The sequence below is a fragment of the Trichechus manatus genome, unplaced genomic scaffold (genome assembly GCF_000243295.1).
Source record: "Trichechus manatus latirostris isolate Lorelei unplaced genomic scaffold, TriManLat1.0 scaffold00031, whole genome shotgun sequence".
In the NCBI taxonomy this organism is placed as follows: Eukaryota; Metazoa; Chordata; class Mammalia; order Sirenia; family Trichechidae; genus Trichechus; species Trichechus manatus.
Genome location: NW_004443967.1, coordinates 15,674,251 through 15,691,159, shown reverse-complemented (window position 1 = coordinate 15,691,159; position 16,909 = coordinate 15,674,251). Strand labels below are relative to the sequence as shown.

Here is a 16,909-nt window from a genome sequence, read left to right as displayed (position 1 = left end):
GCTCTGTAAACCTTCATCTAAAGTACAATTTAAAAAAACAAAACTGTGTCTTAGCCATAAACAAGAAGCTGCTCTTAAAAGGTATGTTTTTTCCTTATTTTTTTTTTCAATAGGGGACTTATTATGTTTGAAAATAAAACCTATATCTTAGAACCGATGAAAAATACAACCAATAGATACAAGCTCTACCCAGCGGAGAGTCTGAAGAGCATCCTGGGATCTTGTGGATCACATTGGAACACCTCGGGCCTCACTGCGGATAACTTGCTCCAGCCACCCTCCCAGATGCGGGCAAACAGGGTAGGAGGAAGCCCAATTTCATGTTTCTGGGGAGCCAGGTCTCAAGATATGGACACCCAGTGCTGGGACATCTAGGGAAATTCTGCCATCTGCACGCTGTGTCTGAGTGACAGAAGCCCCTGTTTGGTCTGGGAGTGGTTGGCATCATGTGGGCGGAGCATGGCCAAATATTGAAACCTCCATCACTGGTATTGCAATTGCCGGCCTCTGACTCATTTCAGATATGCTGGCTAAAGCCACACTTAGTCAGGGTCAGAGGATGACAACATTAAACGTTTGTTAAATCTTTAATGAGAACCTACTGTGGGCCTAGACCCAGAGGTGGGCCCACCATGGTGGACAAGACTAGAATGGACCCTGCGACTCTCAGGCAGCCCTTGTTCTCCTGGGGCGAAGACAATATAGAGATTTCTTTATTAGCAAGTCGCTTTTACAGTTAGGGTCCTCGTTACAATTGGCAGAAAATTTGTAGTCTTTGCCCGGAGGTGAGTTGAATCTTTGTCCACATGGAGTTGCTGAGAGTTTTGCTGACTGCCAGCCAGTGCTGTGAATGCTGTCCTCACTCCCCTCTGGGGACTGTCCAAGCAGGCGGTTTTCTGCCTCCTGCCCCTGGGTCTTCTACTCATAAAGCTTCTTCCCTTTTGCTACTGGAAAGGGTAACTGTCTAATGGAGTCCTTCCTGTGTAGTGGACAGAAGCATAGCTGTCCAGACACTTCTTGTGAAACATCTTGTAGCTTCTCCCACACATGGCTGCTTGGGGCTACACAGAGCTCAGCAGAGTATAATTAGCAGAGAGCATCTTCCTTCCCAATGTTTGATTTGTTGTTGTATGCTGTCGAGTTAGTGCCAACTCACAGCGACCCCACGTGACAGGGTAGGACTGCCCCATAGGATTTTCCGAGGCTGTAATCTTTATGCAAGCAGACTGCCACATCTTTCTCCCATGGAGCTGTTGGTGGGTTCAAACCACCAACCTTTCAGTTAGCAGCCGAGCACTTTAACCACTATACCGCCAGGGCTCTTTGGTGTTTGACTTAAAGGCCTTGAATTGGAATGAGTGCTTCCCGATAGGAAATGATGTTCACTATTTCCTGATTCTTCATCTCAGGCTTCCCTGTTCCTCTGTTGACAAGGAATCAAGAAAATTCACAGATAGAGTTTCCCTTGTGCTTCCAGATGACTGTCTGCATGTATGTTCTTCAAGGTTGCCATCAGCATGTTTTGTCTTTCCTAACTTTTATTTATGTATATCCCTGCTTAAAGGTCAGTCTTTCATGAATATTGGTCCTCTTGGTTCATTCCAGATCATTTTTTTTTTAAATCAAACAGTAAGGACTATCCTAAATGATTTTTTTTGATTCTTAAAATTTCCCTCTTAAGCTGCTGATAGGTGTGTGTTCCCCTAACCCGTTCTCACCTACTCTACACCTTGCCAGAACTTTTTATTTTAATTTCACTTTTCATTCTGCCTGTCGAGGTATTCTGCCTGTGTGTTCCTAACTTCCTGTTCTGTTCTGTGTGTCTTCCTTACCCAGTGCTGCTGTAACAGAAACATCACAAGAGGGTGGCTTTAAACAACAGAGACTTATTTTCTCACAATTCTCAGGCTAAAAGTCAAACCAGGGTCTCAGCCATGTCGACTCCTTCCTTGTTAGTAGCCTGGACGTTCTTGGTTCCTTGGTTGGTAGACGACTCTCACGTGACATCTGTCATTCCTGTACATGCTCACCTCTGTGTCTAATCTGCTGTTTTTATGACACAGAAGTGATTAACCGTATTTTACGCAAATAATGCATGCCTTCTACGTTTGTTTGCCAACCGCACCCTCCCCCCATGAGGTATTTTCGTAAGCATGCTATGCTAATTTTTTCACAGCAACGTGTGAAAAAAAAGTTGGCATAGTGGCACTTAAAAAAATACCTCGTGGGGGGAGAACATGGTTGGCAAACAAAGGTAGAGGACGTGTTATTTTCATAAAAACATGGTAGGCTTAGGACACACTCTATGTTGATATGGCCTATTAACATAACAAATAAAACCCTGTTTCTGAACAGGATTACATCAGCACGTATAGGGTTTAGGATTCCAACACATATTTCGGGGGGACACAGCTCAGTCCCTAACAGTATGTTCCCAAAATTTCTGTGGCAGGTGCTCACGACCTTTTTTTTCTTTTTCTGTCCCATCCCACAAGAGGGGCACGCACACACCCATCAGGTACCGTGGCTCACTTTGACATGATGCTCGCTGGGGGAGTCTGTAAGGAGCCCTCGTGGTGCAGTGGTTAAGCACTGGGCTGCTAACCAAAAGATTAGCGGTTCAAACCCACCTGCTGCTGCCTGGGAGAAAGATGTGGCAGTCTGCTTCCGTAAAGATTACAGCCTTGGAAACCCGATAGGGCAGTTCTGCTCTGTCCTGTAGGGTCGCTGTGAGTCAAAATTGACTTGACGGTAATGGGGTGAGGGGAGTCTGTCTCCAAACCCCAGGGAGCAGGACATAATAACTTGGAAGGCACCCTCCTCCCCAACTCAGGAGGGTCTAACATCCTGCTTTCCTCCCCCGCCACATCTGAGAGTCAGTGATTTCAGAGTGAAACTTCAAAGACCAGCATCTGGGGTCCCACCACGTGTTTATTTTACTCTTCAAACACTCTTGGATTTCAGACCTGGGAGAAGATGTGATTCAGCTGTAGCTTCACCAGCCATAAACAAGTAAATAACATTTTCATTTGATTTTTTGAGGCTCTTTGCCTTGAGTACCTTGTTGAATACAAGTTTTTCATGTTACGAGATTTATAACTTGACAGTTTAAACGACACGCAGATATTTTTGCCATTTCATTTAGAAGTAGGAGCGTGGCCTGTACCTGCCAGTCATATTTTAATTCTTTAAGTAAGCTTAGAGCTCTCCAGAACGATGATTGGCACCGTAATTTCCAGTCAGTTTGACTTACATGGAAATGGCAGGAACCTGAATAACAGTGTTGTTTTGTTAATAATACATATTGAAATGTAAATGAACCTTTAAATGGAAAAGGGAAAGCTTCTCATGCACTTCAACTTGGCCCGCAGTATTTCTCTCTAGAAATAGTTTCTTCTACAGGAGAGAAAATGTCCATGACTTAAAGTACATCTATATAATGAAAATGTCACGAAAAGTAATTTTCAAATGAGTGGAACACTTGGGGATTGAAATTATACAGAAGATTGTTTTGGATGGTATCTGTGGTAAATATGAAAGGGGTATATTCAAGTTATGTGCCCCTTACCTGCCTCAATTACCTGCCTTTATTTTATACTAAAAATCAGTGTGAGTGCTGCTAACTCATCTTATTTATGCAATGCAGCAACTGGATTTGCTTTTTTCTAGCATTTTCCTGCCCCCACTAAGTATTAACTATTTCAAATATGGGTTTGGAGACTGCCGTCTCTCCGCATATGTTTGCGTTTTTCTTCGCGGAGCAGTGGGGATAAATCTAGACTCAGGGCTGTAGGATGAACTTGGGCTATTGTTTGTCATTTTTACAAGGCTCTGTGTTAGATTGAAGGAGCTCTGGTGCTGCAGTGGTTAAAGCACTCTGCTGCTAAGTGAGAGGTCGGTAGTTTGAGCCCACCAGCTGCTTCTCAGGAGAAAGATGTGGCAGTCTGCTTTTCTGTAAAGATTGACAGCCTTGGAAACCCTACGGGGCAGTTCTACTCTGTCCTATAGGGTCGCCATGAGTCGGAATCGACTGGACAGCAATGGGTTTGGTTTTTTGGATTTTATCTTGGATTGTAGTAAGAGCCCACGTTACTCGTGGAGAGGCATGGAAAGACAGGGAGCTTCGTCGTTCTCTCTTCTACGGGTTTGTAATTCCAGCCTGAAGGGCCCCTGGCACTCAGTCCACCTGTGACAAACTCCTTCCGTCTTCACGTACTGTGCATTCAAGATTGCAGAACATTTGAGCGTTAGCCTCAGCAAGCTAGAAGGCAGGTGAAGGCAGGAGAACTGCTGCTCGAGAAAATGATGTACTATATCCCAAGGGCAAGGGTAGGTTACTTTTGAGTTATCCCTTCTTTGGGATATCCCTCTTCTATGCCATTGTTCCCCTCCATTAGTATGGATAATTATGAGTCAAACGTAAAAGTGGATGCCTTCTGTCGAAAGAAATGTTTGCTTGGATTACTGAGCACCAATCGGACAGCGAGGCTGGGAGATCCTGTTGTTTCCTCAAATGCAGCCTTCTGAGATGAACTAGTGCTATTCATTGCTTTTGTTTCTCCACAGGGGTTGTGTAATGAGAGTCAGTAATGGGGGTGGTAGTAGTAATAGTAATACTAAGGTATCGAACCAGTAGCCACTGAGTTAACTCTGACTCATGACAATACATGCATGTCCAAGTACAGCTGTGCTCCATAGGGTTTGCGATGGCTGATTTTTTTCAGAAGTAGATTGCCAAGATTTTCTTCCAAGGCATCTCTGGGTGGATTCAAACCTCCAACCTTTTGGCTTGTAGCCAAGCATGTTAACCATTTGCACCACCAGGGAGTCCAGTAAGGTATCTAGAGCCCAGCAATAGTTGAATATCAGGAACTGGCCAGAGCCATTTGAAAACTCATTAATTATAGCAGACATTTTCCATTCCTTTCTAAGGTAATCATCCTCACATCCTTCCATCCCTCCTGTAAGAGACAACATCAAGCTCTCTGTCACCGTGCTTGTTCTTAAAGCTTGGTGATGGGGTGCACGGGCAGCACCTCTGTAACTTCCTTGGCCCTGGGCTCTGAACATCTGTTAGTGTAAACTGAGGCTGCAGAGTCTCAAGGCGTGGGCTCCTATTTACTTTCGAAGCCATTAGAACACTAGACTTGTACACAAATAAAAAACAGATCTCGGTGGTGCCACTGGCATTTGGGACTCAATTTCAGTGCCTCACATCTCTCCCTAGTGACGTTCAGCTCGTCAGACCCAGCCTGTTCAGCCCAGTCCCTTTTGCTTGTTAATTCTGCCAGCCTGTCTGTGAGCCAGGCGTCAGAGGCTGGGTCCCACACAAATATGATCCATGGGCAACGTCCCCATGCACATCGCGGTGGGGGTGGTGGGGGTGACCTTTCATAGCAGACGGAGATCAGGGCTCACTTTATAAATATGCACAAGCTGACCTTAGAGGCAAGGCAGGGAGCCTCCTTTGAGCTCATAATGATTTTTCCTTGCTCAGAGGAAGATAAATGAAGCTTTTGATTCATTTAATATGCTGATCTCACAAGCGGTGGAAACGTTGGCCGCGGCCCCATGTTTGGGGCGGTTGATTGGTGTCGCCTGGCTGTTGTTCGGTTATTCCTCTCCTGACTTGAACCGAGTTGCCCGTCTCCATGGTTACTGCCACACGCCGTCCCCAGCTCTCACCGGACAGCTGTATGGCCCCGTCTGCTCTCTTGGCTTCCACTCTCCTCACCCTATAATCCATTCTCCTCTTAGCAGCCAGAGTGATATCTTTAAATAACGAACCCTTCAAGGGCTCCATTGGTTTAGATTGCCACTCATCCTCTTTACCATGGCCCCGTCCATGTCTTCAGCCTCATCTTAGTCACTCTCCCCACCCCCACTTACTAGCCTCTGCCATGTTGCCTATTGTTAGAATATTCCAAGCTCTCCACTAGGCTCAGGATTTCTGCTGTTCGTAGTCCATCTACCTGAAACATTAGGTATTTATGCCCCATGAATACCTGCTTCTCATCCTTCAGCTCTCAGCTAAATTACTGCTCCCTCCATCTTTATCCTCATGGGGGAACGCTGTTTATTTCCTTCATTGCATTTTCACAGTCTGTGCTTTATTGTGAATTCCCCCAAGCCCCCGTTAGCATGTAAGCTTCATGAGGACAGTAAAGTTGGATTTCCTGTCCATCCCTGTATCCCCAGCACCCAGCGCAGTGCCCAGCACAAAGATGGCTCCCAGCAGACATTTGTGGGTTGAAGGAGTGATATACAAATGGTCTAGCCCATCTAAAAAGGAGCCCTGTTGGCACAGTGGTTAAGCAGTCAGCTGCTAACCAAAAGATCAGCAGTTCGAACCCACCAGCAATTCTGTGGGAGAAAAACCTAGCCTAGGAAACTCTATGGGATGGTTGTACTCTGTCCTATAGGGTCACTATGAGTCAGAATCAACTTGGTGGCACACAGCACAACAGCCTATATGAAGAAGGAGTTGCAAGGAGAATTTATTGGAACACCAGTCTCAACTTGCTTTTCTGACTGGAGTTGGGTTGAGTTAAATTCCCAGTGACAGGCTTCTCGCTGCAGGCTGCCTATCTGGGGAATATTCCATCTCTGGGAACTTGGCTGTAATGACTTGGAGAAACCCAGGAGCTGGTTCCGGCCTGATGAAGGCTCCAAGAATGTTCCTTTCTCCACCATGGAGCCGGGACCATTGGGCCATTCTCAGGGGCTTGTGTTTCTATCTGTTTGGGAAACCAGTTTCGTTCATAACCCACAAAATGAAAATTTCATCTAGCAACTAGTTTTAAATGTTGCTCTCCATATCACGAATAAAAAATATGCAGGAATCCCTGGGCGATGCAAACAGCTAAGCACTCGACCGCTAGCCAGAAGGTTGGCGTTCGAACCCTCCCAGAGGCAGCTTGGAAGGCAGGCCTGGCAATCTGCTTCCGAAAGATCACAGCCTTAAAAACCCTATGGAGCAGCTGCACTCCATGCACACGGAGTTGCCGTAGGTTGGAATTGACTCAATGGCAGTTAATAACTACAGTTCAGTATAAACATGTGACATCAGAATACGTGCAGCAGAACTAAATAATCAAAAAATAGGATTTTTATTTTTTTAACTGGATAGCCCAGATAGGTCAAAATGATGTGGAGGTAATTGAAGCCTCTCTGTGGGTGCTGCTGATGGGAGAGTGAACCTTCAAGGCCATGAGCCGGCCACTCCCCCATACTTTTATTATTGTGTGGTTAGCTTCTCTCTGAGCTTGCAATTCCCTGAATTCATGGGAAAATGCGGGCTTCTCTGAAAACTGCAGAGACGGGGAAATTGCGGTCACGTGTTTGTTTTCATTATCTGGAATGGTGTGTTTTCTACATGACGATCCAAGGCCGGTTGGAAATACCCTCTAGTCGAGTCATTTATTTCACCCCTTAGCGGTTGGAATAGTGTGAAGTCTTTCAATAAGTTTTTCCGTGGAGATTAATTTATTTTCTTATTTTTACAGCTATACTTTCTCCTGCATAACTAGGTCGGTTTGTTCATGGTCAGAGGTCAGGGAATTATTGTAGGGTCAAGAGAGAATGCTCTGTCTTTCACACCGCAATAGAGAAAAGGGACAAGATCTTCACATTTTCAAAAGGTTTCTCGTTCTGCGTGCACCATTGGGTGCCCCTGGGCTAATTTATTTTCCCTTTGTAAGTACGCTGTTATCACCATCAAACACGCCTACAACATACGGTCCCAAAGCACAAAGCTTGGCATTTTTTTTCTTGCAACATTGTAAAAGTATGAGAAAATATATCTCTCCCGGCGCTTTCTTTTTCCTTCCTCCGTGAGGTTTCCAGATTTCTTCAGGGATACTAAATCCATGACTCAGCACAGCTGGGCAGCAAGGAGGATCCCTGCTCTGATACAAACATTTCTCCTATAAAAATCTGTTTGGAAGATCCTGGACTGATGAGGATTTGTTTTATAAAAGATGTTGATGGTTCCCTCAGGATTATGTGACTGGAAACCCGACTGAAAGCACGCTTTAGTCATCTTTGCTTTTGTCTGAGTGATGATAGCATGTGGGTTTTAAACTTGAAACAGTACATGTAGTTAACTCGTAAACCAGCACTATCAGTCCCAAGAACCAGTTGAAGCCCCTTTCCTCCCCCTGTGGAGCTCTTGTGGTGCAGTGGTTAGGAACTTGGCTCCTAACCACAAGGTCGGCAGTTCGAATCCACCAGCTGCTCCTTGGAAACCCTATGGGGCTGTTCTCCTCTGTCCTATAGGGTCACTATGAGTCACAAGCAACTCGGCGGCAATGGTTTTTGTTTTTTTTCCTCCCACTACATTTTATTGCAGAAACAGAAGGGTTTTTTTTTGTTTTTAGTGTTTGTTTTGGGAGACCACCCTCCATGAATTTCTTCCCCTACCCTCCTAAAAATGCCTTTGGGGTTCTCCCAGTAATCCACGGCAGAGCACTAATGCTTCTTGAGGAGGCTTGATTAAAATGTAACCCACCTCAGAGGTTGCCTTTATTTGGGATAGCGTTCCTATTTTTTCCTGCCTGAATCTTCACCATTCCCATACCTTGATATCAAATTTCAACGCTCTTCTTAACTATCTCACTCTTACTAAAGCTCTTTTCTCCAGTGGCGTAGGGTGGGTTTTTTTTCTTTTTGGCACTGTTTCTTCCTGTTCTCTTTCTTTTTTGTTCCTTTCTGGTTTCCTCCTAGAATCTTCTTGCGTCTCTCTTCAGCAATGTGGATTTTTCCCTTTGCCGAGCCCTTTTCTCCAGACTACCTCAGTCTTCCTTCGCTTCTGATTGGATTTTTAAATGATCAGCCACAAGAAGCAGCTCCCAGGTGCAGACTCAGGGTCTCCCCAGAAGAGTTACACAGTTCCTGCTCAAAACATGGCCCCCTCCATCTTCTGAAGCCCAAAGCAGGTCCATTTATTTAGACCATGAAGGTGGAGGGAACACACTGGAGATGCTGCATCCCAGTAGGACTGTCTGGAAGAAGCAGCCTGTTCTTTAGTGATCTTTAAATGTGCTGCATATGGCCTGAGGTGAACCGCCATTGGCTGGCTCCTGTTTAGAAAGAGCTTAAGTTTGTTTATCTGCTTGCTTTGTTTAATAATGGTCTTGACTTTTTCTGATCCTACCATCAGTGACACAGCAGAAACGTTAAATTTCTGTTTAAGGATTCCCCAGAAGGAAGTGGAAACACATCACTCATGTTAAGAGGGCTTTACGCAAAGACGGGTGAGGTGGTGAACTTCTAGATAGAAAGAGGGTGTGGGGATAGAGACTCACTTTAGTTCAAGTGGTTGGATCGGCAGATGTTGCCCAATGCCTGGAGGCCCAGGGGGGCTTTCAGGGAAATTAACTTCATGTTTCCTTTCGGCAGTATAAAAGAGAGACCCTCAAGATGACCAAGTACGTAGAGCTGGTCATTGTGGCAGACAACCGAGAGGTAAGGACGTTTTGAAATTTCTCAAAACGGTTAGTTAGAAAAAAGAAAACGGTTAGCAAGTTATTACTGGTTTTGATCAACCTCATTTTCTACAAGTCCTTAACGTATTGGAAACAACTCACCGAAAAAATGGCTTTCTGGTCTTATTAAATGTGAGATATTAAAAATGTGTTATCTGATAATATAAAATAATAGCAAAGACTGCCAAAAAGGCAAGGGTTGCCCTGTACTAAGCTCTTCAGTCGGCGACGGGGGGTATTGCTTGAGGGAAATGAAAGATGGCTTTAGGTTGTGTTCTAAAATAGTTCGGGGAAAAGTTTAGTTTAAAAACATGTCTGATACGACCGAAACTAAGCAAAACAAATGAAAGAAGAAGATGGTCAAGATGGAGCAGGAAAACCTTACTCTCTGTGGTATGGGCTGATATTATATTAGCTTTTTGTTGAATTCAGTTTTTAAATTATTTTCTCGGTATTCACTGATACCCTCTACTTGTTGCTGTGTGCTGTCAGGTTGATTCTGACTAATAGCGACCCTATAAGACAGAGCAGAACTGTCCCATAGGGTTTCCAAGGCTGTAATCTTTACGGGAGAAGATCACCAGTCCTTTCTCCCGTGGAGCTGCTGGTGAGTTCGAACCACCATCCTTTAGGTTAGCGGCCAAGCACTTAACCATGGCGCCACCAGGGCTCCTATTACATAGTATGAATTCAGTGACATTTTCTCACAGACCTAAGATTAGGTGGCCTTCGCCACATATGAGTGAAACAAGCTTTGAACATTTCTCAGAAAAGCGTTCCTATTCTGGAAGGTCAGATGGGAGAAGGGAAGGGGGATCCATGACCGACTTTTGATCTGGTCTCCTCTGCACTGGTTGCCTTGTTGCCACGAGCTTCCATGGCTTTTACTGTTTAATGTTTGAAACTCAAATAAAAAAGAAAATTTGTCAGGAAGTGGGAATCAAGCTGATGATATGAAAAATGGCTTTGGGCTAGCTGCTAGTTGTCTGTTTTCTCTTTGCCAAAACATGTCACTGCCTTCATCATTTATGAGGCTGGAAAAATAGCAGCAGTTACTGTCTTAGGAGCACTTGGCTTGAACGACTTTCAGGGAATTTCAGGGAGTCCCCAGTCCGGAAAATTACTCGACAGGATGCAAACTCCTTTCACCCTAAACCGGGGAGGGTCCCTGGTGGTTTGTAAGGCCCAAGACTTCATTTTCCCAGGAGCCAGGGAGATGAGATTTGATCGATATTCTTGCTGTTGTTAATGCTGCCATTTAAAATTGTTAAGTTTCAGAGGCAAAGAAAAGATCTGGAAAAAGTCAAGCAGCGACTAATAGAGATCGCTAATCACGTTGACAAGGTAAGTTCTCTTTTGGGTAATTGAATCACTCAAATCGTGTAAATGTTTGGAAATGAGGTTGAGGGAATTAGGAGCACCTCATCTGATTCAGCAGGGAGACGAAAGTTCTACCCTGGGCCCTGGGCTGCAGCGCAGCTTCCCTTCCTCTGAGCATATAATTCCTGGTCCTGGGCAGCTTCAGGAGCCCCCACCCAGGACTTTCTGGACCGTGGTGGCCTCAGGGCTACCTTTACCTCTGGACTGTCTTCTGGGCAGGCAGACTCCAGTCTCCCATGTAGATCCAAACTCCATAGCTGCGTCCGACCCTTTCGAGAACTCCTAAGCTGGGCCTCTTACCAGGGATCCTGCCCACCCATCGACAGCCAGAGACGCTTGTGCAGCCCTGCTCCACTGTGACGGGAGGGCAGCCGCTCACTTACAGGGGACCCTTGGGCTACACTGTCCGGAGACACAGAATTTGGCTTTCGGCCCAGTCAGCTACTGGAAAGTCGTGTCCTGGGAGCAAATAGGTCAGGAGTTCACCTGTCACAAAGGTGATTCCAGAGCTGGAAGAGACCCTGGAATCTAGTCTGGTCCTGGGGGGTGTTTGCTGACCAACTTCTCCTTACACCACCTGTCCAAACCCCTGTCCTTCAATCATACATGGTATAGGAGAGAGAGCTATCTGATGTGGATCCCTCTCAGCCTGAAACAGGTTCTGAGATCTGCCTGTTCATGGGATTGCCTGGGGAACCTTCAGGAGCACTGGTGCCTGGGTTCTGAGGTGGGGCCTGGGCCTCAGCATCTTCAGAAGCTCCCGGGTGATTCTCATGTACAGCAAAGGCCAGCACCCTTCGTCCTGAAGCAGCCACACTTCTCAGCAGTCCCCTGCCTCCTGCCTGCAGGGCCAGCGTGAGAAGAAAAAGCGACCTACAGCAGCTTGCTGAGCGTTTCACAGCCAGGATCCTGTGAATCAGCTCCATTTTACACATATGCAAAAGCATTGTTTCCAAACGATTCTTGTGTTCAAATTAAGTTTTCAGAAAAATGGAAGCAAAGGCTCTTCCAGAAATTCAGCTCCGTTCTACAAAGCCTTGTGGATGTAGCAAGCACGGGCATCCAGGATGAAGCAGGCGCGGTCCCTCTGCTGGAGGGGCGCGCAGGGCAGCGGGGCAGCAGGCGCACAGAGCGCTTAGCGTGGTCCCGCACAGTAGCAGCTGTGCTGATGCTGTGAATCAAGTACGATGAGGGGGCGGCAGAGGAGAGGAGTCGCTTCCTGGGGGCCGGCGAGTCTTTGCGGCCAGGGAACTCTGAAAGCTGAGCACCAGGAGTGGCGCAGGAGAGGGCCTGGCTTGCTCCCCACAAATCTGAACCCCAAGAGTAGCTCCACATGACCCAAGTGTGTATGTGCACGCACGTGTGTGCGTGTGCGTGTGTATATGTATGCAGCTAGGGCAGGAGGAGACGAATCTGCAGGGGTGTCAGGTTGGCCAGGGCCCTGAATGCCTGCAAAGCCTTCTTGGTTTGATTCTGCCATCAGTGGAGAGCCAGGTAGATGTTTTCAAGCAGAGAGGAGACACACAGAATTGTCCAAAGACATCATAGGTGTTAGAACTAGGTCTCAGTCCTGGTGGGCATGAAGGTCCCCTGGAGAGTTGTTTGTGTATATGTTGGGTTTGTAAAATACTGGCTCCCAAGTCTCAGTGAAGAGATGCTGATGTGATTGGCCCAGGGTAGGGCAGGCAGGGTATTGGGCAGGACCACCCGTGGTGCTGATGTGAGGCAGGGTCACTGACAGAGGCTGGGGTCAGATGCCTGAGCTGTGAGCAGGAGCCCTGTGGCCTGGAAGGCCAGAGATAGTACAAAGAGGATGTGCATTTCTCTTAGGCCTTGAAGTAAAGGAAACCATGAGCTATGTTAAACCCAGACTGAGAATTGCTGAAATCCAATTTTAAAAAGCCGTGTTTGGCCCTCTTTGTTTGTACTTATCTACATTTTATTCTACATACTTTGGACATGTTATCAGGAGGGACCAGTCCCTGGAGAAGGACATTATGCTTGGTAAAGTAGAGGGTCAGCAGAAAAGAGGAAGACCCTCCATGAGATGGATTGACACAGTGGCTGCAACAATGGGCTCAAACATAGCAACGATTGTGAGGACGGCGCAGGAGCGGGCAGTGTTTCGTTCTGTTGTACACGGGGTCGCTGTGGGTTGGAACCGATTCAACAGCACCTACCAACAACAGCAACATTTTATTCTATATTGTATCTTGCTTCAGTTTGCGAAACCAAAAAGGAGCAGTTGGAGGTTTGTTAATAACTTGAACTGAAGACTAAAGAACATCCCACTGAAAAGTCCCGCAGGACTCGGTCACGTCTGCCAGCCTGCTTGTCCTTAGTTGCCAGTGGGTGAGAGCTGATTTGCTGGCATCCCTGTCCACCCCCAGTGAACCCTGAAGACCCCGCGATGGGGACACCCAGACGCCTTAGGACCCTTGGGTACATCCAGGTCCATTAACCAGTGGCCCCTGGTCTCTGTCAAAGGTTCCACTTTTCCATTTGGCAGCTTTACAGTTGGGAGTGTCTCAGCCCCAGAAACAGTGACTGTTCCAGTGGCAACTTCTGCATTTGCTGAAATCCTGGCTCTTCTTGGCCATTCTAAATTAATAACCACTTGGCCAGCGTTAGCTTGAAGAAAAGAGAGAACATTCCAGACTCCGGAAGACAGAGAAGTGATTTCATGACAAACGTGACATTCTGAAACCCTCAGGAAGTTCCCTCTGTAAGTGAAGCGCAGACGTATGTCTGCCGCTCATAGGCCCAGGCCAACCCTTTACAATCTGCGTGAAGAGAGTTAATACTCCCTGGGTCCTGCTTCAACGGTGTGGGGGCAGCAGTAGTGTGTGCGTCTGCCTGAGGAAGTGACGGCTGAAGCGTTGCCTCTTTAATCTTCCACCTTGGTCCGTCCTGCTGCTTATTCATGAAGAAGTGGGCACCAGCTGTGCGTTCTTTAAGCCTGGCCCTCCGTGACCTGCTTCTGAAGAACCTCGTCTTCTGCGTGTTTAATTTCCTCAGGTGCGTTCACTCTGTGGGTGACGTCTTCTTCCTGTCTCTCCCCAGCAAGTTGCCTGAAGAATGCAAGTATCCACGCTGGACCCCAGGGGGATTGTCTTTTAATTCCACCCTTTTTGCCCAGATCCCTATCTTGCAGAAAGCCTAGCACAGCCCACCGGAGCCTCCGTTTGCGCCATTTCTTGGTGGTTCACTGTATTATAGCTAACTGTACTAATGGCTAAGTTTCCCATGCCGTAGGCCTTCTGGTGACCTCTGAGCATCTTGGGGGCAGGAGTGGGGGCATCCTAATCCTTTTGCACCCTGCTAGGGCCAAGCCTAGCACACAGCAACAGCCAAGCAAATATTTTTTGTTGCTATGTTAGTCGATGAATCAATCCAGCCGTATCTCTGACTGTGTCCACACACGTTCTGGGATTTGCGAGCCCAGCAGGCAGCTGCCAAGCTCCATTTGTACTGTGTGGGCCAGGGAGCTGCTCTCTGGGCCTGGGGTCACAGCGCGTCATCTCGGAAGGCAGCCTCAGTGCACCCACCGAGGGTGGCAGTGCTGCTCAGTGCTTTAAAACGTGGGCCTCAGCCGTGCCCATCATGGCCATGGGTGTGTTTCCTAACCCTCTGTGCCCCAGTGCTCTTGACTGTAAGACAGGAATAGCATTAGTTCTCAACTCACAAGGTGGTCGTGAGGGTTCAGAGAGCTACAGCCTGGAGAGCACTCAGTGCTGTGCCTGGGACACCGCCAGCGCTCACTGGTTGTTAGCTGTGATTGTCGTTTTTGAGGAAGAACCACAAGGAACCCACGGGCAGCAGTAGCGAGAGCGTGTAGAGGAGGCAGGAGAGGAACTGTAGACTCGTGGTGCCCTGGTGTGAGTTTAGCACATGGGACAGCTGATGGATGGTAGCACCAGGTTTGGAGAGGAGAGACGGACGTGGATTCTGCAAGGGTGAACGCTCTTCTCAGGATGTGCTTTGAGAGAGATAATCGGTGGAAACTGAAAACGCATCATTATTAGGAACAGCCCCTTGATCAGCACGCAGCAACGCCAACCCAGAGACGTGACAATGATTGGTCCTTTTAGGCCTTGGCTCCTGACTCCATGGAGACAAGTGGAGGCCCCCTGCACAGATGACACCGTACCCTGCGCAGGTATCTGGCCCTGAGGACGTCGTTGAGCAAACTGGTGTGAGCAGCTGAATCAGAGCACAAGTGTTTCCGCCTGATCACTGTCACCTCGTACCTACTGGAGCTGAAGCTCCACGTCTCAGTCAAAGGACAGCAGCCAAACATGTGCATTTGGAGCCCCGAGGATTCCAGGAACTTAATTTTCCCTGCAAAGCCTGGGCTGGGAGCTCGCAAGTGGATATAGCATAGGCCAAGCAGTTCTTGATTAAAAGCAAGCTGTTGGGCAGCCGTTTGGTCATGTAATTGTCTCATTAACTTATTAATGTAATGCCCATAATTGTTATCTGTTTGAAACCAAGTTGGACAGCTGCAATCTGTTCACATCCTGTGGTGGAGACTGTGCTCCAGCCACTTTCTTGTGCGAACCTAATGCTCTCCAGATGACTCGGGGGGAGATGGGCAAGGGAAAAGACGAGCCGCCCCCCTGGGTTAGAACCAGGGTCAGATGCTCAACCTTGGGAGTTTCTTGCTCTTTAGCTCATCGCACTGGAATGGTGCTTAGCTATTACATGTGGAGCTTCTGTGATTGGTGTGTTCCTCCCTGGCCCACATGCTTGCAGCAGTTGAGAAGAGGGCCTGCTCACATTTGGAGCTTAACTCCAGCTGCCGTCAGGAACTACACTTTTCGCCTTGGCTACCTGGACTGCCAGTGGATGAGACTTTCTCTCTGTGTGCTGCCTCGCACTGCACGGGCATTGAAAGGTGTCACAGCCAGCCAGGTGATCCCCCGTCCCCTCCTGCACGCCCCAGAGCGCTGGACCTCCTCCCTGTCTGTGTGATGCATGAGGGGAAAGTGAGGCACCTGGGGGCAATGGTAATTCATGCCCCAACCCTGACTGCTCGTTCTACCCAGTGTGGTCACCTGAGACAGTGATACATGGATGAACCTTGAAAACATGCTGAGTGAGTTAGTCACAAAAGGACAAATATTGTATGATCCCACTTCTATGAACTATCTAGAATAGACAAGTGTGTAGAGACCAGAATTTATCAGTGATAACCTGGGGTGGGTGGGAGGGAGGGGGAAAGGAGAACTCAGTGCTAGGGGACATTGAGCTTCTGTTGAGGGTGATGGTATAATTTGGGAATGGATAAGAGTGATGATTGAACAGCATGATAAACGTAATTAATGTCACTGAACTGTACCTGTGCAGATGGTTGAATTGTCCAATGTTTGGGTTACCATAATAATAATAAACATTCCTTAGTCATCGGTTATAGTTGTTAGTTGATGTTGAGTTGACTCTAACTCATGGTGATCCTGCGTGTTACAGAGTACCGTATTTTTACTCAAATAACACCTGCCTTCTATGTTTGTTTGCCAACCACACCTTCCCCCCATGAGGTGTTTTCCTAAGTGCCACTATGCCAGGTTTTTTTACATGTTGCTGTAAAAGAAATTAGCATAGCGTGCTTACAAAAATACCTGGGGCAGGGGGGCATGATTGGCAAACAAACGTCGAAGGCATGTGTTATTTGTGTAAAAGTACAGGAGACCTGTTCCATAGACTTTTTTTGGCTGTAATCTTAATGGAAGCAGATCTCAGGCCTCTTCTTCCTTGGTTCGAACTGCCAGCCTTTAGGTTAGCAGTCATTTGCAAACCATTTGTGCCACCTATCAGTGCCTTTAAGGAACCCTGGTGGTGCGGCAGTTAAGTGAAAGATCGGCGGTTTGAACTCACCAGCCACTCCGCAGGAGAAAGAGTGGCAGTCTGCTTCCGTAAAGATTCACAGCCTTGGAAACCCTCTGGGGCAGTTCTGCTCTGTCCTGCAGGGTAGCTACGAGGCGGGATCAGCTCAACGGCAACAGATTTGGTTTGGGTTTTGGATCAGTGCCTTCAGCCATTGG

The 16,909-nt window shown here is 47.3% G+C and overlaps 1 protein-coding gene across 1 annotated transcript in view; it reads left to right on the top strand.

Annotated features, from left to right (window-relative positions):
- The window catches only part of ADAM12 (ADAM metallopeptidase domain 12), a 291,938-nt gene that overhangs the window by 217,199 nt on the left and 57,830 nt on the right, over positions 1-16,909 (top strand). Inside the window, exons 6-8 of the mRNA XM_012555120.1 lie at positions 114-300; positions 9,400-9,465; positions 10,758-10,829. Of these exons, the coding sequence (XP_012410574.1) occupies positions 114-300; positions 9,400-9,465; positions 10,758-10,829 (325 nt within the window). The remainder of the gene's footprint in view (positions 1-113; positions 301-9,399; positions 9,466-10,757; positions 10,830-16,909) is intronic.